This window comes from Mesoplodon bidens, assembly GCF_964165515.1.
Source record: "Mesoplodon bidens genome assembly, chromosome: 15".
Lineage (NCBI taxonomy): Eukaryota > Metazoa > Chordata > Mammalia > Artiodactyla > Ziphiidae > Mesoplodon > Mesoplodon bidens.
This window is the reverse complement of record NC_138171.1, coordinates 69,327,313-69,354,174: the sequence shown is the minus strand read 5'-3', so window position 1 is coordinate 69,354,174 and position 26,862 is coordinate 69,327,313. Positions and strand designations below refer to the sequence as shown.

Here is a 26,862-nt window from a genome sequence, read left to right as displayed (position 1 = left end):
TATATATATATGTGTGTGTGTGTGTGTATATATATATGTACATATATATAAAATATATATATACATATATACACACATATATAAACATATATAGTTAATATATATAATATATACATTAACACATATAGTTAATATATATAATATATACATTATATAGTTTATATATAATATATACATTGATATATAGTTAATATATAATATATATTAACCTATATAGTTAATATATAATATACACATAATATATATAGTTAATATATAATATATACATTGATATATATAGTTAATATATATAATATGTATATTGATATAGTTAATATATATGTATATTGATATATAGTGAATATATATAATATATATGGTATATAGTTAATATATGATATATATTGATTTATATAGTTAATATATATAATATGTATATTGATATATATAGTTTATATATATTAAACCATAGTACCTGTTATTGTCTTTCCTTTTTTCACAAGAAACTTGCCAGCAGATAAAAGCGTGAATGGGTCAGTAGAAACAAACAACGGTGGTGGAAAATTTTCTTTCAAAGAAGTTGATTGTCTCATGATAATAGTGACAAATATTCAATGTGCTTGTGGAGTACTGGGTTCTAAGACGTCACATGGATTAATTCAGTGCCTTGTGGCTCTCACAGGAGCCAAGAGGGAGATGCCGTTAGCACCTCGGCTGGTAAGGGGTGCCTGTTTGACAGTGTGCATGTGTGTGTGTTGTGGATAGAGGAGGCTGTGACGTGGTTTTATTTTATATGCACCGATAACTGTATTTTTCAGCTTCTTAAATCATCCCTAGTTAATTTGCTAGAACTGCACTCTCCAATATAGCAGCCACCAGTCACCCGTGGCTGCTGAGCATTTGACATCTGGCTACTGAGATGTGACATAAGTGCCCAATACACACAAGATTTTGGAGATGATGAAAAGAATTAGTGTAAAATACCTCTAATGTTTTAGATTGATTAACTGTTGAAATATTATATTTGGGATAGCATGGGTTAAATAATAAAACAGATTAATAAAATAAAATAAATTATTAGTAATACTGTAATATAGTGCTATTGATTTCACCCATTTGTTTTTCTTTTTTTTTAACGTGGCTACTAGAAAATTTAAAATCATCTGTGGCTTGCTTCCTATTTTCATGGAACAGTGCAATGCTACAAGTACATTTTCCATGGTCTTTTGCTGAAATCAGCCGACTAAGACCAAGAACCTGTAACTGATTAGGCGTTAGGGGCTGTGGACAAAGTCTTACCTCTCTCGGGTGTGTTTCTCTCCTAAGACCTGTGTCTTGATCTATCCTGGTATTTCTCAGCCCCGATTTCACAGTAGAATCACCTTGGAAGTTTCAGTAAAAGTCGCTGCTTGGGTCCCACGTGCAGAGATTCTGATGGTCTGGGCAGCCTGGCCTTCGAGGTTTTAAAGGCCTGCAGGTGAGCTGAAGAAGCCGCCGAAGCTGAGAACCTGATGGGAATAGGACCAGCGGACACTGAGCCCTGGGGACAGACCAGGTGGGCGGGGTGTAGGTGGTGGCACCTGGCTCACCCTGCATCTCCGGTAGAACTGGAGAAGCACGGTCGTGGACAGGCCTCAGGGAAAGGCCAGAGCCCACCCAGCTCATTAAAACCTAAAACCTGCCCCCTAAGGTCCTGGGGGAGGGAAGGGAAGGAATGGAACTAAATGCAGGGGGAACTGCCTTCAGCTGTGTGAGGTGCTGTATTTCCCCAGGGGCCCGAGGGCGGGGCCGCGGGGGCTGATAGACGCGGGGCCAGGGAGGAAACCTTAGCCCAGAGCTGAGCCTGGCCTGGTCCTCACTACCCGCGCACCCCAGCCACTGTCCCTCTCCCCGCCACGGGCCCTGAGCGCCTCCCCCGCCAGGCTGACAGAGTCCAGGATCAGCCACAGCAGAACTGCGTTCGGTGGAAGGAAATACGCAGATTCATTCTTATGATGATATTCTAAATGTCTATTACGTACAGAACTTCAGAATTCAGGCAACTTCCACTCTGGAAGGTTAGCTTATTAGCATCGAGAGACAAGAAGCTGTCCGGTCCCCGTCCCCCCACCCTCCAGTTCAATCAAAGCTGCCCCCCTGCACACGTGCCTGCTGGGTGGGGGGTCTGAGGGCAGACCCTTGTTACTACTTTATTAAATGTATTGGCCCAGACCTTTCTGAATCATGTTTTATAAACTTCCCCTGCATACCTTCCTGACAAAGTCACTGTCCCTGGGGGAAATGTTTGTGCCTAATGCCACCCATCCTTCCACGTTGGAGGGAAACATCGTTTTCAAATAAGAGCGTGTTCTCCAGATCTTCCTCCATCTCCTCTATTTTTTTACGACCCCTTTAGGATTCTGCTATGTTATGTGAATTTTCTCCTATTTCCAACTTGATCAGGGTTCACTAAATGACCAACAATACTTTTGGTCTCAAATTCACCATCATGAACATGGTTTGAAAAATGATGATTTTTAGGATTTTATCATCAGATACTGCCAGGCGATTAGAATGCCCGTGTCCCATGTACGTAGCCCTTCCTCTCAGACTTTAGGGAGTAAGAAGGCAGTGCTGTTGATCATCAGAGCGCTGTCTCATTTCCAGTCTCTTAAAGATGGAGGTAAGAGATGCCCGGCAGATGTGAAGCCGCATTTATGAATGAAAGCATTCATGGGTGGGTTTCCTGCCTTCTGTGTTTCCTTACAGATCTAAAGTTGTAACTTCCACACGATACTGATCTACTCGAACAGTTTCTATTTCTATTCTGCGTCCCTGAGGAGAGAATATTTGGCACTGCATATAACATTAAAAAAAAAAAAAAGAAATCCTTTCCTCTGGCTGGCATTCAACTTTTATATTTTTATATTTGGAAATACATTTTCCTCTCCCTCCACCCAGCATGTATATTTTTACTCTCCTCTTATTCCTTCAAACTGCCCCAAAATCTGTTTCCTGCCAATTTGAGAAGTGAGAAATGTCGGCATGGGGAAAAAAGTGAAGACACGTGTGAAGCTGTAATTTTAGCATGGAAACATTGCCCAACGACAAAACCAGGGGCTGTCTTGTGATGTTTCCTTCTGCTCACACTAGCGTCCTATTTTGATCTCACTGAAGTTTACTCCCGCTGTCTCCCATTCAGGCACAGTGACCCGCTTTAAGTCAGCAGTGTACTGACTTCGGAGGACAAGGAGAGCGTGATGACCTTAAACTACAGAGACTGAATTGTCAGTCTCTGAATTCATTGTAAATATGCAAAGCAGGCAGTCGGCTCAGCCACAGTTCTGATCTTTAAGCATCCATCCTACTGACGGGGTTAGAAAGTTCGTTCAGTCAACCAGGACCTATCAAGCCATTGCCAAGCAACAGGAATAGGCCAGCCTCTGCCGTGTTGATTTTGAAACAGCCCTGAACTCTCAGCTGGGGCACTTCGGAGGTTACGTAAAAAAAAAAAAAGACCAGGGCGGGGTGTCTGCAGGGCTCTTCCGATTAGCTGTGATGTTCTCTTGGTCCAACTAAGCCAAGGAGTGTCCCAGATAACACCAAATCCTTTCAGGTTAGAACACGATCTTTTCCCTCTGCTCCTGTCAGAACATGAGCTTGCTGAAAAAATTTCAACTTTTCTGTTTCCTCTCTATGGATTATCTAACCACAAACACTGGCGTGGGTTCCAGATTTACATAACATTCTCTGGTGCATAATCACATTCTGCTTCTCAAAGGAAAAAGACAACTGAAGAATATTTCAAGAATTATTTTCACACATGATTATCGCACAGTATTACAATGTATTATGTGCAAAATTCCATTAAAAAATCATTTACAAAAGGAAGTACAACACAGTATGTGTTGAGGGTTCCAGATGTACAGCAAAAGCTTAAAAAGGTACAAGGTACAAAGCCAACAAAATTAGATGACTACGCATCCTTACACAGTACAATAACATGTTTTTGTAACTACCATTGTTACGTTGATACGAGACCCTCATCCTCTGTGCAAACCGCCCCTCCCCAGGCCCCGCCCCAGGCCCCGCCCAAACAGGTTTCGTAAAACAGAAATTTAACTTCGCCACACATTCTACAGCACAGATGGGCTTTTTGGTGCATTTGCAAACTCCCTTCCAAATGGCATTTATTTAACTCAATGAAACTCACAATACGTGGTTTCTGCCCAAAATAATTTGATGCTGTTAGTTTTGATTTATGTGGAAAAGGAAAAAAAAAGTGGTGTTCTTATTTTTTTTTTTGCCTCGTGGGGTTTTCAAAATTGCTTCCGAAAGCAAACAACATGGGACAGATTTTGCAAATCTCACTGTATATTTACAGTATTTTCAGCATAGGTGGTTCCTTTTATCTCCTTTTCCCACTTCCTTCAAGGAGCCTGAACCAGCAGACTCCACCCCTTAGTCCTCTGTTAGAGTCTGTATTTCCCTCTCGACCTCTCTCTACATTCATTTCTTTTCTGATCCCCAGCATCACTTGGTGAAAACACAAAACAACGCGATACCACTGAGCGTGAACAAGGTAATGACAGTACGTTGGATTTCAAAGGCATTCTGTGGCCAGTGTCAGTAATACGTCGCTGTAAGAAACCCAGCAGTCTCTCCCCACAAAGTTGCCCAAACATCCAGTTACAGAAGAGAGACTTTTAAAATGCAATACTCTCAAATCCAGCAAGAGATTTCTTTTTGCATATTAAATGTTAAAATCACATGCATAATTATAGAATATCTTAAAGTTACAAAAATATTTAAAAAACCAATCCTGACAGTTTACCTGCAACTGCTATAAAAATTTCTATGAAATATATAAAAACGCAAAGGCTCTTTGTAAAAAAAAAAAAAAAAGAAGAAGAAGAAAGGAAGGAAAGGATGGAGGCACCCACTGAACTGAGAGGTCCTTGATGCACTGCATCGGACAGTCTTGTCAAACGCCTGCTGTTGAACTCAAGAGAAGAGCTTGTACCTTAAATGTTTCTTCAGTACATATACATACAGGTGAGCCAACCCAGTACCTGGCTGGGGGTAGGCAGCAGACGATCTCGGGACACCTGAACCATCAGATGCAGTTCTCCATCTCTGAAGGACGGATCCTACTGTTGCATGAACCTCAGCTACTGTGCTTGGGCATCGTGGCTAAAGGTGCCCTTGGCCAAGTCGGCCTGTGGATGGCTCCGTCACTGAACCGAGCGGTCCCCAAGGAGGTGACTGCTTTTCAAGCACAAGCACGTGGAAGCCAGAGGCCAGGTTCCTAACTCCCCTCTTTGGATGCACCACTGGGAAGCCTCGCGTGTCTCCTAGGAGGCGGTGAGCTCTTCTTCCCCGTTCTGGAAGATGACGCCGTAAGGATCCTTCTTGATGCGCTTGTAGACAAAGTGGAAGACGTGGGACTGTGGCCGGCTGTGCAGCTCAGCCTTGATTTTCTGAGGGTATGTGTCCTCTGCCAGCTGCTGCCAGGTTTCGTCCACAAAGAGGAAGAGGCTGTACTCCTCGGGTTCGGCCACCTTGAACTTCTCGGCACAGAGCTGGCACACGTCCTCCGTGGTGACGTAAGGTCTCACAAGGAGGGTCTTTCCCGTGCAGCCACTGTTGACATCCTGGAATGCAACCCGGAGGTAATTCTGCAGGTGGAAAGAGAGGTGCAGGGTGGCGTCAGAAGAGGAAGCGAGATGGTGCAGGTGGGCCGGCGGACGCCAGGGAGAGGCCTCACAGGTGAGCCTCGCCGGGACGTCCAGGGTCAGGACACGAGGCCCCCAAGTACAGGGAAAGAGGCTGATGTGAAACGGGATGGTGGGGAGCACAACTGTATGTTCTTTAATTCGTCCCCAGTACAAGAAGCAGGCGGAAGTCCGTTCAGCCCTGCTCTCACCTTTCAGTCCCTCTCGTAAAGCTGGGCTGAGAAATCCCTGGTTAAGAGTGTCAACCAGATCTGACGCCGGGTTTATTCCCAGCTTGAGAAACAAACCACGTGTCAGAAGAGCCAGGAGTCAGTAGCAGGAGACACATTAACATATGTAGACACAAGAGCACACGTTCTATTCGCTTTGGACTCCTTTTTATGAAGCCTAAGCAGGGGCGATGGCGTTAGGCTGGACCACGAAATACTGCGGACGGTTGACCATCCTTCCCCTGCCCCACTGGCAATTTCACATGGTTCAACCCAACACAAGGTGGCTCTTGAGTGCTGTGTGGGAAAGTCGGCAGGGGCTGTGGATTCTGTGGAAAGGCCTGGGAGATGCAGGGCGCATCTGGGCGCAGGGCGGTGCCATGGAGATGGGGGCTGCAGGCTGGGGGGTGTTTGCAGGCCCCGCATCGTGAGCAGCACCAGGCGAGTGGCTTCACGGAACAGAATAGACCTGGGGCTCGGACGAGGTACAGGGCATCCCAGGCTCCTGCCCGGCTCTCTGAGATTCTGTGGCCCTGGGTCATTCTGCAGTTCTACTTCCTCAGGAGTGGGGTTACCAGATAAAATAGGGAACACCCAGTTAAATCTGATTTTCAGACAGAAAACAAATACATCTTCCTTTTCGAAATCTGGCCGCCCTACTTAGGAGTAATGGGGAGTGGGGCTCTCTGCCGGGGGTCCTACACGGTTACCCTGAGGGTTTCCTCAGATGATAGAAAAGAGAGCTCTTGGGAAGGCCAGTGCACCCTGCACACGGATGATAACACCGACGCTCTTGGACTGGAACATTTCAGGGCACCTTCGGGTACACACATGCCCGGTTTCACCAACCCCTCCTCTCCCATACCGCCCCCTCAGCACATGGCCTCAGCACATGGTATGCATTTACTTACTGCATTTACTTACTGACTCCTAAAAACAACCTTGTGAAGGAGGCCTACGCTATCCCTGTTTGACCAGTGAAGAAACTGAGGCACAGAGAGGTTAAGGAACTTGCCCAAGGCCACACAGCGAGTGAGTGGCAGGGCCAGTGTTCTGGTGTCTCGACCGCTGAGGTGAGGTGTGCTGCCTCTCCAGGGTGAGCAGATGTGTGTGTCTGTGACCCTGACTTAGGAGTTCCAAGTGCAGCTTTGCTTCCTGGCTTTGGCTTCTACAGCCAAGCTGAGGGCTGACAATTCCCATCTTGGGTCTCTTCTTAGAAGATGTGCATCTCTGAGGTGAGTGAGGCCAGTGGGGAGGGGTGTGCACAAGGCATGGACTCTGGGGGTTCTAGGTTAGAAGCTCCAGATGGAGAGAGGGGACCGGGGGAAGGGGCTAATGGCAGGCGGGGAGGTGGAAGGATGCGTTTTTATCCCTTCTTCTTTCCTTTCCTCCGTTCTTCTCCCCAGAGGCTGTGTGGCCTTAGGAACCCCCTCCCCAGATGGCCAACAGTCGCCACGTTCCAAGGGCCTGCGGATGCTAAATCGCTCAACACGTGGACGGTTCTTCAATAATCCAAGGGGTGGGGGGCGCACAGGATGCCTTCTTGCTCCTTAGATTTATGCGCCTGGGAAGGAATTCCTGGGAACACTCCTATCCTGGAGAAAACCTTGCAGACCTTGCCTTTCCACGATGGGTGGCTTTAAACCAAATGTACCTTTTGAGTGTTTTCAGAGCATTAAAAAGGCAAAAAGGGCAAGGAAGGTGAATCTGGACATGGAGCAAATCTGTCCTGCTTGGAAATTCACCACGTGGCACGTGGACACAAAGCACGGTCGGGGTTTACAATTCTATTTGAAACTTTTGAAATATTATCTGAAGACATTTGCAGACTTACTCATCATTTCATAGACTGTGAGCAAATCAGGAGTTCCTGTGTTGGGTCAAGATTTCTATAGCCTCAACCTGCCTCTCCTCTCTAGGAAGCAAGCTCTGTGGGAACCCCCCTTTCCAGGGACCAGCTCAGGGGCACAGAAAATTCTGGAAGGGGATCCAGGCAGGACCTGGCCCAGATGTTCACTCTTCACCTCTGGCCCTGACCAGCTGCCAGAGCTGACGCTGCTGATGAGATGCTGGGGTCTTCTGTTTTGGGGGGTGGTGAGATGAAAGAGGAGAGGTGTCCCTCTTCTCAGAGAGACCAGGTCAAGTGCAGGGCCTCACATGGCTGCTTCCACCTCCCAGTCTCCCATCTGCCACCTGTGCTGAGAGCATCCTTCCTCTGGCTTCCTGTGCGCTCAGGTGGTCAGTATCCACGCTGGACGTTCTGGAGGAAATCCTGCCCTAATTTGACTCTGTTTTCTTAAGGGCAGCAAAACTTGGGCCAAATCCACACACACACATATATATATATTCTTTTAATTTAAGGAAAACAGAGAAGTGAAACAACAAGGTCAGAGGGTGGTTTAAAATATCCCTCTTCCACCAGATGGTCCGACAAAGGGAGGCCCTCGGGTACCCTGAGCTGCGTGTGCCATGAGTCAGCTCTGCTTGCCAAGGACAAAGGAAGCAGCAGGAGTCTGTCCCCGCTGCTGGCCACGTACCTGAAAGTCGTCCACTGAGGGGATGGTCCGGTTGGTGGTCCTCCGCTTGTGCCACTGCTTCAGGGTGTCCCTGGCCTCAGAGCTCAGCAGTCTCGCTGCCTGCTCTTCCTGGAAATTCTTTATCAGGGAAAGTGCTCCGTAGGCGCTGGTCAGGTAGTAGCCTCCTGGAAAGGGTGGAAAGAATGAGTTCCCCAGGGGTTTACCAGTTGGACAACAGTTGGGGGCCCACAGGGTTGGAGGTCCGGTTCGGCATTTTCTCCTCCTCTTCCACATGCATTTCCTTGAGGGACCACATGAGAGCACATCCTAACCCATCCATTCCTGCATCCGTCTCCACGGATGTACGGCTGACCCAGGCCTGGGTCACCGCCCACCACAGACCACACCCTGCTTTCCCTGATGGAATTTCCATTCCAACGGGTGAGACACACAGAATCTCTATTATTTAAGCACAATTGTGAAAATGCTTTGCCAGAAAAGATCAGGGTGCTGGGGCCTGATGCAGGTGGGGAGGCGTGTGAGGACGGCAGGGTCCACCTTTCTGAGGCCAGAACCCTTTACTACAGGAACAGGAATCCACCTACTTCTGGCAACACCTGCTTTGGGGCTTTTCCTTTAGGAATTACTCTTTTCTAAATTTTGAGTAAACCATACACTTTGAAAGGAATACACAGTATACATGTGTGCTCACGATAATATGGATTCTTCAAAATAACTTCTCCCTCCTGATTCCCTTTCTTACCCTTACCTGGGGACTCTCATAACACGACATTTAGTAAAGAGTAATTTACAAGGAAAAGCAAGTGATGCCCCTTTGCTGGTGCGTTTGGGAACGATGTCTTATGTTTGGGGGAGTGTTAAAAAGATTTACAACACTCTGAGAGACATAAATGTGTTCACAGTTTGGTCTTAAACTATAATTAGGTGCCTTCCTGAAACTTGGAAGCTGTGTGCTAGAGAAACACTAGGGGGCGCTCCAAACATTTATTACAAAATCCCTAATTGGGCACAGCACATCATCAACTGAGAGACATTCTTTGTCCAAATACCTATCGAATCTCCACCTTGAGCCAGGTACAGAGCAGGGGTGGGGTTGTAAAAACTAGAATCAGAGTCCCTGCTCTATAAATGTATTAAAGAAAACGGACATTGGCAGTTTATTCATGCAGGGACCAGAAGTTAGTTTTGGTTTAATGAGTTTTGTCTGCAAGTATCTCTTTCATGGCCAAAGTATTTAGCTGCTAACACAAGACCCTGAAGAACTTTCTCTCTGGTCAACAGGTGACAACATTCAAGATGGCAACTGGTCCACCATCTAGGAAATGAGCTGAACGCCCCCCTGTGACTCATACTGAGAAAGAAACACACTTTTGTGGCTTTCAGGTCGCTGGCAGAGATTTGGAGTACAGCGTTTTGAGTGGCTGATTTTTACTAAATATTTTCCCCATGAACAAATCACATGATTGAGTGGGAAACTCAGTAGTATGGAATTTAAATGCCACACAGAGGATTTCAGGAGAAACCAATATGGACTTAATACTTAAGAGAGGCTTGTGGAGGTGTCAGGATTGGAGCTCGGACTTGGAAGGACTATGACAGTTGAGTTTGGGAGGGGACTGTTTCCTCTGAACGTCAAATTTTAGACTCCATGGCTCAAAGTTCAGGCCGCTATGGAGAAAACTCCAAATGCTGGAAGCACAAAACTGACCACACTTTGAAACATGTGGATGCAATTAGAGGAAGGTTTAAATTTCTGCAAAACTCTAACCCTGCCAGCAGGGCTGTGCACGTAAAAGGGATTCTATGACGCCTTTTCCGCAAATGAAACTACCTGCTTAAACAGCAGAAAAGAGATGTGGGCTGCCGTCCCGCAAACCAAAGAGGGCTTTGGGCAATAGGGCAGGATGCAGGGCTGGACCGGCAGTGCATCTCTGCTTGGCTGCCTCTTCCTCCCAGACTGCAGAGCTCCGGTCTGAGAGGCGGGCCTGGTCTGCAACCACGGCCGCCCGACGGGGCCGCCCTGCTCTCCCAGGAAGAAGGCCGAGAAACCAGGAGACGGCTGAGTGAAAACCCGAGCTTGCTGGCTGTGCTGTAGTTTTGCTAGCTGGGTCCTTGTCTCCCTCTGTGATTCCTGGAGTTGAGGACTGCCACCCACCCATCTGTCACCGACACAGTGGCCAGGGCAGTGCCTCGCTCCGGGGAAATGATGGGAAAGGTGGCAGGAAGTGGCTGTCTCGACCCTCAGGCCACATGATGTAAGTGTATGTTTGTCCTAAGCACATTCTGTCAGCAGCAGAATGGTAATTTTCTGAGGGAAACTGGCATGCCCTTCCCCCAAAGCCCCAAGAGTTCAGCATACTTTTTACTAGAATTAAACATGATTGAAGCTCAAAAAAATCCCAGATGCATATAAAATTCTAATAATAATGCAGTGGAAGAAAGGAAAGCATGGGACAGAGACAGATGTATGTTTCCTCTTGGTCCCTGGACAGAGCCACATGCTTCTCCCCTCCTGGAAATCCCAGGGCAGAGCAGGGGAGGAATGCTCCTGGCAGAGTCTGGCCAGAGGGTCTGGCCTCAGCGTCGTGAATATTAATAAGGGGCGATAAATGGGGGAGAGGTAAAGGGATGGAGAGGCTCGTTCACAGGATGAAGATATTCATCACTGGTCCGGAGTCAGCGTTGTCCCTACAGGGACGGAAGGGGGACCCTCAGGGCTCCCTGGAGGTCAGACACTCTGAACGAAAGCCAGGCACTGGGGACTTAGTGAACGAATGTACACACGCGGGGGTGACACTGCACTGCAGTTTCTTCCAGGGAAAATCCTGGGATGATGCATTCCCTGGGGAATCCCATCAGCATGTGGATGGACCTTTTTACTCAAGCCCAGACTAAAGCTCACTAGAGAGAAAACATGTTATGCAACAATTCATCACTCAGGGTCTATCTGGGCTCCAACAGGGACACATGGAAATGGACTGTTAGGATGCACAAGGATGAATAGGCTCCGATCTGCTCCCCTTTAAGAAGACAAGGTCACACAAAAGTCCTAGTTATTCCAAGCCTGTGCATCACAGTGACAAACACCCCAATTATTTCTGTGATAAATATGTAAGGAGAGGAATTCCCACGAAGACATGTGGATACAAGAAGGAGACTGAACGGACAAAGTAAATCGAAAGCAAACCGCCCAGATTTTACTCCTCTGTAGTTTTATGTTAATGATGAGCAGATTCTATTTTTTAAATAGAAAAGGAAATTAATGCTGTTTTCGTCTTGAAAACCAAATTTAAAAAATAAAGATGAAAACAAAAGACAGGGTTTTGTCCGATTCGCTGACAGTGGGCGGTTGTGCCGGCACTGGAATTATTCTCCAACGAAAGTTTATAGCTTCCCCTTGGAATCAAAGAAACCATTTCTTCTAAAAAATTGCATTTATTCTACTGAACGGTATTTTTTATTGCACTTAACCAATCTCAGTGAAGTATAACTATGGCAGGGTTGCATTTTTGTGTGTTTTTCTGACTTTTCCAAATTTTCTGCGATGAACATGTATTACATGTAATCTGAAAAAAGTCAGCACATTCTTATAAATGAACAAAATTAAAATGGCTGTTAACCCTGAAGATGTCAAAAAAGCACCCATATAAGTGCCAAATGGGCCTGGGGTTTTATTTTGGGGGATGAAAATGTTTTGGAGCTGGAAAGAGGTGGAGGATTGCCCCAAATTGTGAATGTATTAAATGCTACTGAATTGTTCACTTTAAAATGGTAATTTTATGTCACGTGAACTTCAATTTAAAAAAAAAAGAAAATGAAACCGAAGAAAAGCACCCAGACCCTCCCACTTCTTCAAAAGCCTGTTACCTTCTCCGTGTAACAGGGATGGGTCCAGGAGTTCCATCATGTACTCAATCTCTGTGTCCAGTTCCAACATGTCGCACTGGGCTATGACATAGGTCAGGACCGGTAAAAAGTCATCGGCTCCATACATCCTCCCTGGAGTAGGAAGAAAGGGGGAGACAGACGGGGATATTTTTATCAACATTTCTGCCTTTCATATCCTACTTGCTGCTTTTATTAGACAGCGAGGAGTCATGCTGGGGAAGTGAGCTATTCATAAAGAGAGATGGGTGTTTCTGGAATCCTACAGGGCCTGGGCCTCTCCCCACTGCCTACGTCAGAGACCAACCCTAACTCACAATTTCAGAATGAATGTCTGAGTCAATGAACACACGGAAGATTTTCTCCCCATTTCCATGATTTTCATCAACCTACGCAATAGAACGGAGTACTTTGAAAGAGTTTAAATTTTTTAGCAAGTGACACGATAAACCATTTGCGGAAGTGTCTACTTAATGCTGTTGCTCCTTTGTATCTTGTTTCCTGTTGCTTTCTGTGCAAAGTAATCAAAACTTAGTGACAGAACCAAACTCGAGCAAGGAATAACTTTGTCTTCAATGTGAGCTAAATGTACTCATTCAGTGTACATTGAATAGATATATACGATTAATATCTGGCGAAAAATGTTTAGTCTTTACTGCTACTTTTTATGACAATGCAGATTCTCAACTAGGGGTGACTTTGCCTGCCCCCCATCCCCACCAGGGGAGTCTGGCTTTGTCTGGAGACATTTTTTCATGGCATCCGGATGCTGATAAACTTCCTACAGGAAGCAAGATGGCCTCACAATGAAGAATTCTCCGGGTGTAATGTCATTAGTGCTGGGATTGAGAAACTGTGCCTGAGAAGAGCTGAACCCTGTGCAGATATAATTTGGGGGACATTTTATACACGATTTCACAGACTACAGAAAGTACATTTCTTGCATGTGAAGTATGTTTCAAAACTGCAGAGGTGCTGTTCATCAGCAATCACCAGCTCTGGAGCGCATGTGTTAACGTTTCTGTGTAACTATCTGCAAAGTGCTTGCACACGGCAACCTCCTCCAGCCATGGGTAACAGAGCCTGTGTTTTCTCTCCACTGCTTCTGCATCAAGCGATTACACTCAGAGGAAAAGTTGTGACCATCCACGGAATTAAAAAGGCTCACCCAAGACCTGGAGCACTGTAGGGCTCATCGCTACCCATGAATTAGGGTCACTCCTGCACCTACAAGAAGCAGCGCAGGGGAAACCCGAGGGCTGACTTATGTGAATTCCTACCACACTGCATCAGTTTGGAGCAAAGAAGGGAGAACCAATGAAATGGCTACGATGAAGCCACATTATAGCTGAATGCTCCAAGTTTCTGACAGATGCTGTAAATCACTGACACAAACCCTCAGTGGCCAAAATGTAGTAACAACAGGAATAATCATAAATATTTCCACCATGCTTGGGGCTATGCATGCGTTGTCCCATCTAATCTGCACCTTAGGAGGAAGGATGGGGTCATACCCACGACAGGCGCAGAACCGCAGCTTGGAAGGTTGATTATGGTGGCCAAAGCCCCACAGTTAATGAACCCATTCGCAGAGCTGGGATCTGAACTCAGACTCCCAAGACTGACTCTGTATCCACTACCCTGAAGTAAATCTTTTATAATCTGGCATCGTACAAAAATCTTGTTGCCCTCCTCCGCTTACTTTTTTGGTGCTGTCTGTTGCATGTGGACTAATTTGCCAGACACCAGAGTAACACTTGTATTTTTGTGAGCCACTTGGTGAAGTCAAGAAACTGAAAGGAAGAGCAGTTGGGAATCAGAAAGCCTGACATGTCCCAGCCCCATCGTGAGGCCAAGAGCCCGGCCGGTGTGGCCTCCTCACCTGAGTTGTTCTCCATGACGGTGTAGATGAGCTTGCAGACCCTCAGCAGCAGCATGACTTTCTTTTCTGGTGAATACATCTTCTGCATGGTCATGAACTTGACTTTGATTTTCTCCACGTCCACAAAGTCAGGGGTGGGGGCAAAGACGCCCAGCTCCTGTGGATTCCTCTGCCGCACGAGCTGCAAGTTCTCCTTGAGTTGTTTCCATGAGCCGTCAGCCACGTGGAAGTGCTTCAGCATGGCCTCGACGTGGCCCTTCAGGGGCTTCAAGATGCACTTGTGCATGGCTTTTTCCAATACCACATCTGCCAAAGAAAGCACAGCTACTGTGACCATTGTCTGAAGAATGAAGGAATGCAAGGTCTGCTTTCTGGGAATGGACACCTGCAACTTAGTGCATTGGTTATTGGGCAGACGCGTCCGAACTACACACCCAACCAGCCAAAATTTAGGGCCACGTCACTCACGCGCCAACCTTTTCTCTTCAGTAGAGCCAGGAAGAATGAATCTTCCCTAATAGTCTCTCTTGCATGCAGTCCATACAATTGAATATACTTGGCTTTAACTGCTTTTACACCTCCTCACCCATAAGCACAGGTGAATATTCTAGAAGACATTCTTTCGACCCAGTCCTTCCCCTGAGGGTCCAGCGGACAGTTAAGCAAATGTGTTATGTTAAAGGAAGGATCTGCTAAGAGCAAGGGTTCCAGCTCCCTTAAAATATTTCCTGACGAAAAAACATTCAGTTAAATACACATGGTATCTCGGATTGGATTCTGGACCATAAAAAGTCTTTATGTCATTTGTTATATATAAAGGACATGAGTGGGGCATTAGATGAGATTTGAATAAAGTCTGCAGATTAGATAATATTGTTAACAGTGAATCTGGCTTCTTTCACACAGATTGAATCTTGGAGACTCAGCCAGCCGTGTCTGGAGCAGAAGTGTGCTCTTTTTCACAGAATGAATCTTCCATGAAAGTTAATGAAAGTTAATTTCACTGCAGTTTTGTAACACGATGTCCCTGTTTTTAGAAAATACCCACTGAGTATTTTGGGATAAAGGGACACAGTGCCTACAGCCCGCTCTCGTGGTTTAGATAAAAGAGAATGTGTGCATATGTGTGCGTGTTTGTGTGTGTATACGCGCGCACGTGTGTAAACAGAGAGAAAGGCAGGGAATGAAGCAAGTGTGGCAAAGCATTAACACTGGGGAATTCGGGTAAAGGGCAGACATGATTTCTTCATACCCTTTTTGCACCTTTTCTGTACGTCTGAAATGACTTCAAAATAAACATGTTTAAAGTCTTGAAGTGTGTTTCTGTTCAGAGTTAGGAAACACCTTTAGGTGTGTGAGGCATTAGTATTCCCTCTCTCTTGGAATGGTTTTGCCCAACGGAGTAGCCTTCTTGGCTGACAGTACTATGACCAGGACCATGAATCTGGAGGTCTGGTCTGAAGATGGTCTGTACTGTGAGAAGCTCTCTGCTTCTCCCACACCCACTTTTCCATCTCAAATGTTTCACATTCTTATCAAAGCTCCACGGGTAGCAACCACACCTAATATATGACACTTGGATGTGATTTCTTCTTGGAAGCCCACAGATCCATGGAAATAGCCGAGTTACCTCTCTGGCCTTTGGAATTCCTGACGTAGTTCAGATCACATTGAATCCAAATTATCACCTATTATTAGAAGATCAGGGACAGAGAGAAGTCTAAACCAGACATACCCACAGAAATCAAGGTTGAAGCAAAAGAGGTTATGAAGTAAGAAGAACAACAGAACAGCATTTTCACTTCACATCTGGCATTATAACAAATTACTTGGTTTGCATCGGTTACGTTGTGTTAATAAACTTATATAAAGTCATACAGCATCTTTGATTTCACCCCAAATGGTCACTATGATGAAAAGTCAATCACAGCAATTAACATTGAGTGCTAGGCTTAATGTTAGGCTAGGCTCAGTTGGGCTAGGCTCTATCTAAGTACTTTATATCATTATCTTGTCTAATTTTTACAATACCTCTATTATTTTTGCATAATAGGACAATTATGCCCTTTTTACAGATGAGGAAACTGAGGCTTGGAGATGCCTAATGGCTTGTTTGAGGCCATACAACCAATCATCCTGCTTTTCAAAGTCAATGATTTCTTAGTTCTAAAGTTCATGGTGTTTCATAAACATTCACCAGTTTATTCCTCTATCCAAAGGTTCTGAAGCTACATTCCTGGTGACCTCTCTGCAGGAACGAGGTCACCAAGGGACTTGAAAGTCATGTCAATCATTAACCAGGATGCACACGAAGGTTGGCAGCAGTGTTACTCATAACAGGCCCAAACTGGAAACCACCCAAGGCCCATCCCAGTGGCATGGATGCAAGGATATGTTCGCACAATGGAATTCAGAAAATGGAATTCAGACAACAGAAGATTCATTCCGTGAGAAAGAGCACACTGCTGCTCCAGACACAACTGGCTCAGTCTGCAAGATACAATCTGTGTGAAAGAAGCCAGACACAGAAGAGTGTCTCCTTTAGCACGTCATTTATACATAAAGTTCAAGAGCAGGCAAAGCCAATCTACGATGACAGGTCAGGATGGCAGTCGACCTTAGGAATAACCAGGGCTGAGGGGGGCACTGCTGGGGGGATGGAGATGGTTGATGTCTGGATCCGGGTGGTGGCTACAGATGTGAACATTGTCAAGCTGAGCACTCGAGATTCGCACACTTTGTGGATGTAAGTTAAACCTCAAGAACCATGTGGATAAATCAAACCAACAGAAAACACCTAGAGACCTTGAACCCCAAGGGCAACTTTTAACTTCCGAGCAAGGCTGGTCACCTCTGAGCCAGAGCACGCACACAAATCATCTCCAAAAGGTTGTGTGCTGTTCTGGGGACGACAGCAGAAAGCTCGTCATCAGCCGGATGAGTGGGTCCCCTGAGCAACTCACCCTTGTCCCCAGGGAAGGGATGTTGGCCATTGTGCCATAAACTCCACTCTTAGGAGCAAATGGGCCTGTGGAAATCTGCTAGGAGGGTTGAAACCTACAACCCATTGCCATGTGCCCATTCCCTTAAAACCCCAAATGAAAAAAACAAAAACAAACTTGGTACGTTCTTTAAAGGCCGTAATTTAGAAATAAGGAAGACTCGTCTCTTTGCATTCTTTTTGTGTGTGTGTGTGTGGTACGCGGCCCTCTCACTGCTGTGGCCTCTCCCGTTGCAGAGCACAGGCTCCGGACGCACAGGCTCAGCGGCCATGGCCCACGGGCGCAGCCTCTCCGCGGCATGTGGGACCTTCCCAGACCAGAGCACGAACCCGTGTCCCCTGCATCGGCAGGCGGACTCTCAACCACTGCGCCACCAGGGAAGCCCTCTCTGCATTCTTTTTCAGGACTTTATTCCTAACTACCTCTCTTTACCCCCACAAATCCTTAATAAACGTGATGAATAGAAAAAAAACGGCCAAATGACAGGGACCCAGTACCCAACTGGTTCTCTCCAATAGGAAAAAAAGGTTCTGCTCATGAAGCAAGAGGGAAACATGATTTTAGGAAACAAAAGGAACAGAAAATCTTTCAGAACGTGGGGTAGCTCCAAGCAAAAGGTAAGAACACATCAGTCAACGTGGCTTATAAATGACTACTGTCTGTTTTTTTCTACCATCTCCGGTTGCTTTAAACCCAAGAATAATGCTGTTGTAGGCACTTTACAGGCACTGACTTTTCAGGTCCTCCAACACACCCGTGGTGGGAGGACTGTGATTTATTTTATAGATGAGGAAACTGATACCCAGGGAGATAGATGCCACACAGGTAGCAGGAGGGGTAGCGAGGATTCAAACCCAAGAACTCTGGTTATGTCAACTGGGCTTATTTACAAACATAGACACAAGAAGATACTGGAGAACTGCTTGAGCTACAACAGTTTGAATATTAGAAACCAATTGCTAACCGAATCACCCACTGGAAATACATTTTCTGAAAATATTTATAGAGATCCTGTCAACTGGCCCCAAAGCTCATCCATAGAAGGGAAGACTAAGGAGCGTCAGCTTGGAGATCCCTGCCCTCGTGCGACCCAACACCGTGATTTACAGGAAGAGTTAAATGTGTCGGCCTCTGGTGCTGTGAAGTGATTGCCCCCCTCTTAGGAATGAGGACAGAAGCCTAACGTCTGTTACTTCACTCTGATCAGCAGCACAGATTCCAGAGAAAGTCAGACTTGAGACAAGGAACCATCACAGGACAGGATCACTCAGCAGCTCGTCTGAACACTTTCTGCTCACCCACTGCTGCCGTAGGGGACGCGAGAGCCCAGAAGATGAAGTCCAGAGAAGGCGCATGTCTTAGAAAGGGTGTGAGGAGACGGCCTGGCAGCCCGCCCGTCTCCATCTTTCTCAGTGACTCTGGCCACGTGACCTCACCTCACCTCTCTCACCGTCACCACCTGGAACTTCTGAACCGCCATCGACTCCTCACCCATGGCAGGCAAGACAGAAGTAGCACTCTGAACCTGACCAATTGTCAAAATAAAACAAAATAATATTCAGCATTCTCCAGGGACTCTAACAGAACCCAGAGTCTAAACAACATGATGTCCAAAGATGCAGGTCGCAACCTGCTTGACAAAAGATCAAAGATGAAGTTAGGGGCTTCCCTGGTGGTGCAGTGGTTGAGAGTCCGCCTGCCGATGCAGGGGACACGGGTTCGTGCCCCGGTCCGGGAAGATCCCACATGCCGCGGAGCGGCTGGGCCCGTAAGCCATGGCCGCTGAGCCTGCGCGTCCGGAGCCTGTGCTCCACAAGAGAGGCCACAACAGTGAGAGGCCCGCATACAGCAAAAAAAAAAAAAAAAAAAAGATGAAGTTAGGTCAAACAGCCTCTTGGTGTATTCAAGTTCTAGCATTCTGATTATCCTTTCGAGAAAGTAAAGTAGAAGAAATAGAAGCTAATGTTTTTTGGCAAGAGGTGGGCCTTTTTTGTAGGGAACTCAAACTGTGAAATGCAAATGTTTGCCATCCCTAATACCGATGGGTGTCTGTTTGCACAGTTCCTGTTACAAGGGGCTGTACGGATGCCCGAGCTATATCTTAGCCCTTGCTCCAGCCCTTTGATGAGGAACAAGCGCCATCCTCATTTTGCAGATGGACACGAGGCTTAGCAGTCAAATGACTTTCCCTGGACGGTGGAGAACCTGGCCATTCCTACTGCAAAGAAGCCAGGAGATGGCACAACGGGCCTTGCTCTGTACAAGAAGGGCAAAACGAGCTGGTTCTTTCTTTCTGTGCTAACAGTTTCCTTTGGCTACACAGCTGGATTAAAGATCAGGGCTGATGTCGACTCAGTGCATTCCAAGCACTTTTATGTACTTCACACGTTTTTAAACTACCCTTCCACTGACATGAGTACATAACCCCTATTTGTCTTCATTTGAGGTCTCCCAGAAGTCCACCCAGACACAAAAGGATTTGAGTGGTTCCCCTGGGAGGGGAGTCCAGGAAGCATTGGTACCAGATGGGGGGAGGCGGCCAACGCCGAGTGCTTTGTTAACCAGTTACCACTGGGAGGAGATGCAGCGCAGGGGTGCCTCAGAGCTGGCCCCCCCAGGGAGGCGGCTGGGGGACTCACACACCTGCTCCCTTCAGTCCCTGCCTGAGGGTGGCTTCCCCAGGGTGCGGTGGGCTTTAATCCCACAGCCTTTCCATCCGCCTTGGACTAGGGCTCTGGTGGCACCAGAAAGTGTCGGGAAAATGCTGCAGGTGCTGGCAGCTGGAAATCCAGCAGGGGAGTGAGTGTCAGTGGGGCGGGCACAACAGTGTCTGGTAACCCTACTGCAGGTGAAGAAGCAGAGGCACAGAGAGGTTAAGACACGTGACCAAGCACACACAGCTCAGCAGCAGCCGAGCTGGGACTTAAAACCACAGTCCAGCCTGAGCACTTACTCTAAACCACCCCCTGTCCCCTCCACCTCCTACCTTTCATCGGGAAATGTATTCACCCTTCTCAGCGAGCTGAGATGTGACACCAAGGCAGCCACAGGAACACCTGTCTAACCCTCTGTACAAACTACTTATGAAAAGCAGACAGACCACCTTGTGTCCCAGTGGCCCTCGGGTCAGATGTGAACTCCAAACGAGCGGTTTTCTACTTTGCAGCCTGGAGGGAAGAAGATGAGCTTTCCAGGCCTCAGCTTCCTCATCTGTAAAATGGGACCACTCACAGCTTCCTGATAGGACTGTCGGGAGGACTGGGGGAGACCTACATAATGAGCACCTCGTACACACCTGACACCTAGTAAGTGGGCAAAAATCACCGGTTCCCTCTGTTCCTTTCCATGATGAAGTGTATGTCTTTGATAAAGGACACCAGGATTACTGATTCATACCTGTTTGGTTTGGTTTGGTTTTTTTCTGTATTAACTGTGGTTTACTTGGTTTGATGAATAGAAAAGTCACCTGGCTTCCTGTACAGTCAGTTCCCTGGTATTTGCGGGTTCCACATCAGTGGATTCAACCAACTGTGGATGGAAATATTCTGGGAAAAATAATTCGGAAAGTTCCAAAAGACAAAGCTTGAATTTGCTGTATGTGGTCAACTATTTACATAGCATTTACACTGTTTTGGGCATTATAAGCAATCTGGAGATGATTTAAAGTATAGGGAGCATGTGCGTGGGTTCTATGCAAATACTACACCATTTCATATAAGGAACTTGAGCATCCTCGAACTTTGGTATTCACGGGGGGCCTAGAACCAACCCCCCTCAGACACCAAAGGACAAGTGTGTACACCTTTCTCTCTCCTGTCTTCCTTCTCTTCCGCAGCCCCTCCCATCCACAGGTTCAAGGACAGAAGATCTGAAGTCTGGCCCTCGGGGTTTTCCTGCCCCGAAACTCCCAGTGTCTTGTCACTACCTCATTCCGACCCCAGCTCACAGCTCAAAACCACAGATGAGCTGAGTGTCTCGGGCAGCTGTGTGTCTCAGAGCAATGGGAACAGACGGCCCCCGGCCCCACGGCAGATGAGCAAGCGTGTGGGATGAGGGTGGGTTTAATTCATCACCAACACTTTTTGGTCAACCAGCTGCAGAGGGCCTGGGTCACGCTGCTGCCCCTGCCTTGTGTCGGCCCACTCCAGGCCCCTGGCCCCCGGCCTGTCACACGGAGCCTCAGGTGTTTTTGGCCAGTGTCTGATTTGACTGGCGGGTACCTGGGCTGGAGCGACTGTTGAAGAGTATGGCTCTTACCCTGCCTGGGGCGATCTGTCTAAAATGCTCTCCAGCACCTCCAAGGCTCAGGCAGCTCCAGGGATGGGCCCTGACTTGCCCTCCATCCCTTCTTCCCGCCACATCCCCACGAATGAGCAGCCCAGGCTCTCGCCGAAGCCAGCGGCCCTCTGTGCCTTTCCTCACACTGTTCCCTGTGCCCGGCAGGCTCCTCACGTTCCCCGATGACAGGGGTCCCCAGGAAGCCTTGCCTGCCTGCCTGCCTCCCCACGCGGCTCCCCCTTGCTCCATCCTCGGAGCTCTTTGCTGCGTCTGCAACGCATGGCACAGAGCAAACTTGACCTCCCTCCTGGAGAAGCCCTCCACACACCAGACCTGGGGTGAGCTACCTGCAGCCCTGAGCCCAAGGCCCACATGTAGCGTGTGTTCCACAGGTGACCTCTGAATGGAACTGAAAATCCTTCCTTGGGGTGGCTACATGAAAACTCTGTTTCTTCTCCTTAGCCCTGCAGAATCCAGAAAGTGTGACTCTACTGATGAGCCCCTTGCTCGGGTGTGGGGCAGCCACCAGAGGCCCCTGCAGGGATGTCCTGTAACCTGGGTTTGCTTTAAGGATTGTCAGCAATGCATCCGTCGGCCCTTAAATAATAAATGATAAGGGATGCTTTATCACTTAAAGGAAGATCAGCCCAGCAGAGACGACCAACATAAAAATGACAAGCACTGGGGTGGTGGTCGATCCTTCACGTATATTTTTGTTCGCTTTGGTGGGCTTCTAGGAAGGGCATTCTGTAAACGTATCAGCTACATTCATGCAATGTTTTATGGACGAAATTCACCAGAGTTCTTTCAGTGCCTTCTAGTAAAAGGTTGTTAAAAATGAAGGCAGTGGGGGCTTCCCTGGTGGCGCAGTGGTTGAGAGTCTGCCTGCCGATGTAGGGGACACGGGTTCGAGCCCCGGTCCGGGAGGATCCCACATGCCGTGGAGCAGCTGGGCACGTGAGCCATGGCCGTTGAGCCTGCGCGTCCGGAGCCTGTGCTCCGCAATGGGAGAGGCCACAACAGTGAGAGGCCCGTGTACCGCAAAAAAAAAAAAAAAAAAAAAAATGAAGGCAGTGGAGAAGAGACCCATCTTCCTTACAGAACAATTCTAAAGAATTTATGCAGCCCCTCCGGCCTCAGGGAGCTGGGACTTAATTCTACCCTCATCCCTTGAGTGTGAACAGTGCTAGGGGCCTGCTTCCGAAGAACAGAGTTGGGTATTCGTTGCTGCTTGCAGGCTTTCTCTAGTTGCGGCGAGCGGGGGCTACTCTTCGTTGCGGTGCGCGGGCTCTAGGTACGTGGGCTACAGTAGCTGTGGTTCGTGGGCTTAGTTGCTCCGTGGCATGTGGGATCTTCCCCGGACCAGGGCTCGAACCCGTGTCCCCTGTATTGGCAGGCGGATTCTTAACCACTACGCCACCAGGGAAGTCCCGGGGGGGACGTTTTTATACGGCAGAGATCTGGCAAGCTCGGCCTTGGGCTGGTGATCCAGGCTGACGCCATCACTGAGGAGTCACGTGGACGGGAGGGCCCTCTGGTGTGGCGGCCTCCACAGGAGTTGGCTTCGGCCCTACATGCATCATGGCTTGAAGACACTAGGCTCTGTTTCCTTATCTATAAACCTGAGGATACTATACGGGGCCTCCCGAGGCAGTAAGGGGGTTTAAGGGATCCTCTGCATAAAAGTGTTCTTAAACTATTGTGGAGGCTGTCACTTGGTTCTACTAAAAGCACAGGATGCATTTAATACATACTCTCTACTCAACAGAGGTGGTGGGTTGTGACTTCCGGTTTCTCAAAGAAGCCCCCTGGGGCTGGATGATAAGTGAGAACCTCCCGCATGGACGCCCTGCAGGATGTAGTCCCTGTCGGGAGGCTGGGCCAACCAGGCAAGGCTGGGATGAGGCCAGGAGGATGAGGGCTCCTCTGTGGGGTCTGGCCTCACCAAGACAGCCAATCAGAGCCATCCTTTCTGTGGAGCAGAGTGATGGAACCAGTGTCAAAGGTTCTGATGCTTCCCTTTCCGTCCGCCTGCCCTTTAAGTGTGCCTCACACTCTGTGACGCCGTCCCCCTTTCCCACCTCAAGAGCAGAGCTCTCTGACGGTTCCCTTGCTCAGAGCATCACAGAGACAGCGACTCCTGGGCAGAGATTCTGAACTCCAGGGCTGTGAACCTTCTTTTACTTGATATGACATAATGAACCCAATGCTGACGCCCTGAAGTAAAAATTAGACAACAAAGGATGCCCCATGGAGAATAAGAGGGGCTTCTTGCTGCGGTCTTCTATCTATTTAAACTAATTTTCAAAAATACTACAGGCATTCTTTTTCTATGCTGCAAGAGGTCAGTCTTTCTCCTTCTCTCTACCCTTTGTTAACGTACAAAGAGACTGACTCCTCGCAGGTGATATGGACACAAGGACTAGATCAGAAGTCAGAGTCAAGGTTTTAATCTCAACTTTGCACCAATATGCCTCTCTGGCCACAACTTTCCTTTAAAAAAAAAAAAAAAAGATCTGAAGCAAAGTAGTTTTAATTGTTTAACGCCCAAGGAATGATTTCAGATCTCCTTTCTTATTCATGCTATGCTCTCTGGTGATTAAACACATTTCAGTATCATTTCTCTATTAAACACACACACACACACACACACACACATAAGTAAATTGATGTTCTCTTTGAAATATGTTGGAATCGTGTTTAAGGATACTTTTTCTTCAAATAATTGAAATGCTCTTCAGAGAAAATACACATTTTGACAGCTATTAAAGAAAGTAAAACAATCTATTGTCTTGTTTTTCATTATTGACTTTTAGGAATACAGTTGGCTTATTTGTATCTCTGTTGATCGTCTATGGGCAATTTGAATGAAATAGAAAATTTGGGATTGCTAACATTTTTGGAGTTGGAAAAATTTCGTTTTTCTTGAAACAAGACTTGAAAACAGAGGGATTTCCCAAGATTAACATCAAATCAGAAGTAGAACTTCTTTTGCTTGAATAAAATCAAAACACTAACCACAAAAACGCAACAAGTTCTGCAAAGCGTAGATTTCACGACCAGCAAGTTTGGACTAAGTTCTCCCATTGGTTGAAAGAGACTGAAGCATGAGTGGTGTGATGTGAAAACCCACCAATGAGCAGCACGTGTTGGGATAATAAGTGATGTCACACCTGTCAGTACCTTACAGGGCTGGACACACTGGTGGGGAGTACACCTTACTCTGTCCATGAAGTCACCAATCCTGGGCTTTCGAGGAAGATGCCAAGCAGTGTACACACTTTGTTAAAGCAGTTGTTTGTCCCTCTATGTACCACTTTTGCAGAGTCGGGGGTGGAGAGGTCCCCACAAGGGAAACACAGTATGTGGCCCTGGAATCAAGAAAGCGCTGGCTCTCATGGGAACTCATCTCCTCCTCCAATCAGAAGAGCAAAGCTGATGTCAATCAACCAAGAGGTTCTTATGGAAGAACCTCTAAACGTCAGGGCTTTGCGTGGCAGTGCTTTAAAGAGTGGTCTAAACAGAATTCAAATTCTCCACGATAGGGCACAACCATTTAGACGGGCAGTTTTTCATCGTTGAGATTGTTTATCATTTTATGCTCACCTAGAAAGTGCTGACCTACAGGGCTGTGACAGGAGCACATGGACAAAGTGGCGGTGGGGGAGAGCGATTCGGTTTTTCCATTGGCTTTTCTCTATGCAACCGAAGAACCGCTCTCGAAGAAGATTAGCACTGTATCCAAACACGGAACGCATATATACATGCATTCCCGTGGTTATTTTTCGCAGATGAATGATGGCTCTAATTCTATGTGGGTTAAACCAGTGAAATACCTCTTCCAACTTCCTTGTTTTCAGGATGGAATTCTGTAAATCTAGGCTTTAAATTCCCACCTCCTAGTTCAGAGCTCTCTCCCTCAGAAGCTGTGGGGAAGGAGGATAGGACTAGATTTTTTCTGAAGCAGAGAAACCCAAGTGGCCTTCTTGAAAAGACTTCTGAGCATCAGTAGACACCTGTTCCGAACAAATTTGAGGCTTAGAATTCTGGGGGTGGCATTCAAGTGAATCCATTCAAAGTGAATTACAACCTCCCAGGAAGTGAGATTGGTGGGAATGAGCAGACAACCGAGAGGAGATGGGGGTTGAATCCAAGCTCCCCTACCTACCAGCAGCATAACCTTCTGCAAGTCACTTTATACGTCTCGGCCTCCATTCCTGAATTTGCAAAACGTGAACAAAATCTACACAAATGTACCAACCTTGAGTTGGTTACGAGGCTTAAAGGAATCACTGTATTAACAAGTTTTTAGTAAACTAGTGAGCCCTTCATTGAGGAATATGTAAGGCAGACAATTAGACTAAGTCCATTTTCTTGTCAGGGTCTTAATCTAAATGTGCGCATTTAAGGGGACTGGTTTTCTAATAATTAGGGTCACGTCTTTCCCTCCAGCTGGGCGCATGATGAGCTCCTCGGGTCACCTTCTGCTCTGGCTGGCCTTCCTCTTAATTTCAAAAGCCCAGCACATTCACTGCACTTTTCAAAACAGAATAATGGTTTCATTGGGGGAAGCAACAGATATGATGAAGTGTCTGCTTTAATGCAAAAGCTTAAAAAACCAAAACGAGCCAATAAAAAAGCGAGTCAGTGCTCGGGCTGGGAACACCTACACCTCCATAGGCAGCTTCGGTCTGAGCTGCCTCCACTGAGGGTAAGCCTGTATTCTAATTCCCCTTTAAATTAAATTTTAAATTAATTTTTATTGAGATACAATTGACATATACCATATTCATTTTAGGTGTATAACATAATGAAACAATTTTTCCAATCCCCTTAATTTCTTTTCTTTTTCCCTTGTAGAACATTTGATGTTCTTGTTATTTTTTTATCTTTATTAAAAGAAAATTTTTTTAACTTTTTAGTTTATATTGGAGTCTAGTTGATTCACAATGCTGTGTTAGTTTCAGGTGTACAGCAAAGTGATTCAGTTATACATATACACGTATCTATTCTTTTTCAAATTCTTCTCCCATTTAGGTTGATACATAATATTGGGCAGAGTTCCCTGTGCTCCTTGTTGGTTATCCATTTTAAATACAGCAGCGGTACCTGTCAATCCCACCCAATCCCCCTTAATTTCTGATGAGAAAATATGAACATAGGCCGCAGCAGGGGAGAGGGGGTGAGGTTCAAAAACCACGGCCTTTGAATCCGACAGAAGGAAGTTCAGAAGCTGCACGGGCTAATTCCTGGCCGGCGTGGCCCTGGGACACCCCGCTGCACCTGGCAGAGCCCTGCCTTGCTACATGGCACACGGATGCCTGCTTCACTGGGCTGAGGCCAGGACCCAGTGCCATCGCTTGGACAGGCGACCTG

General features: G+C 46.9%; 1 protein-coding gene across 5 annotated transcripts in view; it reads right to left on the bottom strand.

Annotated features, from left to right (window-relative positions):
• Positions 1-1,291: 1,291 nt before the first annotated feature.
• The window catches only part of RIN2 (Ras and Rab interactor 2), a 237,023-nt gene continuing 211,452 nt past the window's right edge, over positions 1,292-26,862 (bottom strand). For 4 of the 5 annotated variants that reach the window (XM_081256382.1, XM_081256381.1, XM_081256383.1 and 1 more), the window contains 4 exons: positions 14,207-14,512; positions 12,307-12,438; positions 8,440-8,603; positions 3,756-5,636 (listed from right to left, as the gene is read on the bottom strand). In XM_081256382.1, coding sequence (XP_081112508.1) covers positions 5,313-5,636; positions 8,440-8,603; positions 12,307-12,438; positions 14,207-14,512 — 926 coding nt within the window. In that variant the 3' untranslated portion in view covers positions 3,756-5,312. Of the gene's footprint in view, positions 1,488-3,755; positions 5,637-8,439; positions 8,604-12,306; positions 12,439-14,206; positions 14,513-26,862 lie in introns of those variants that run through there. The other variant, XM_081256385.1, reaches the window with a different exon arrangement.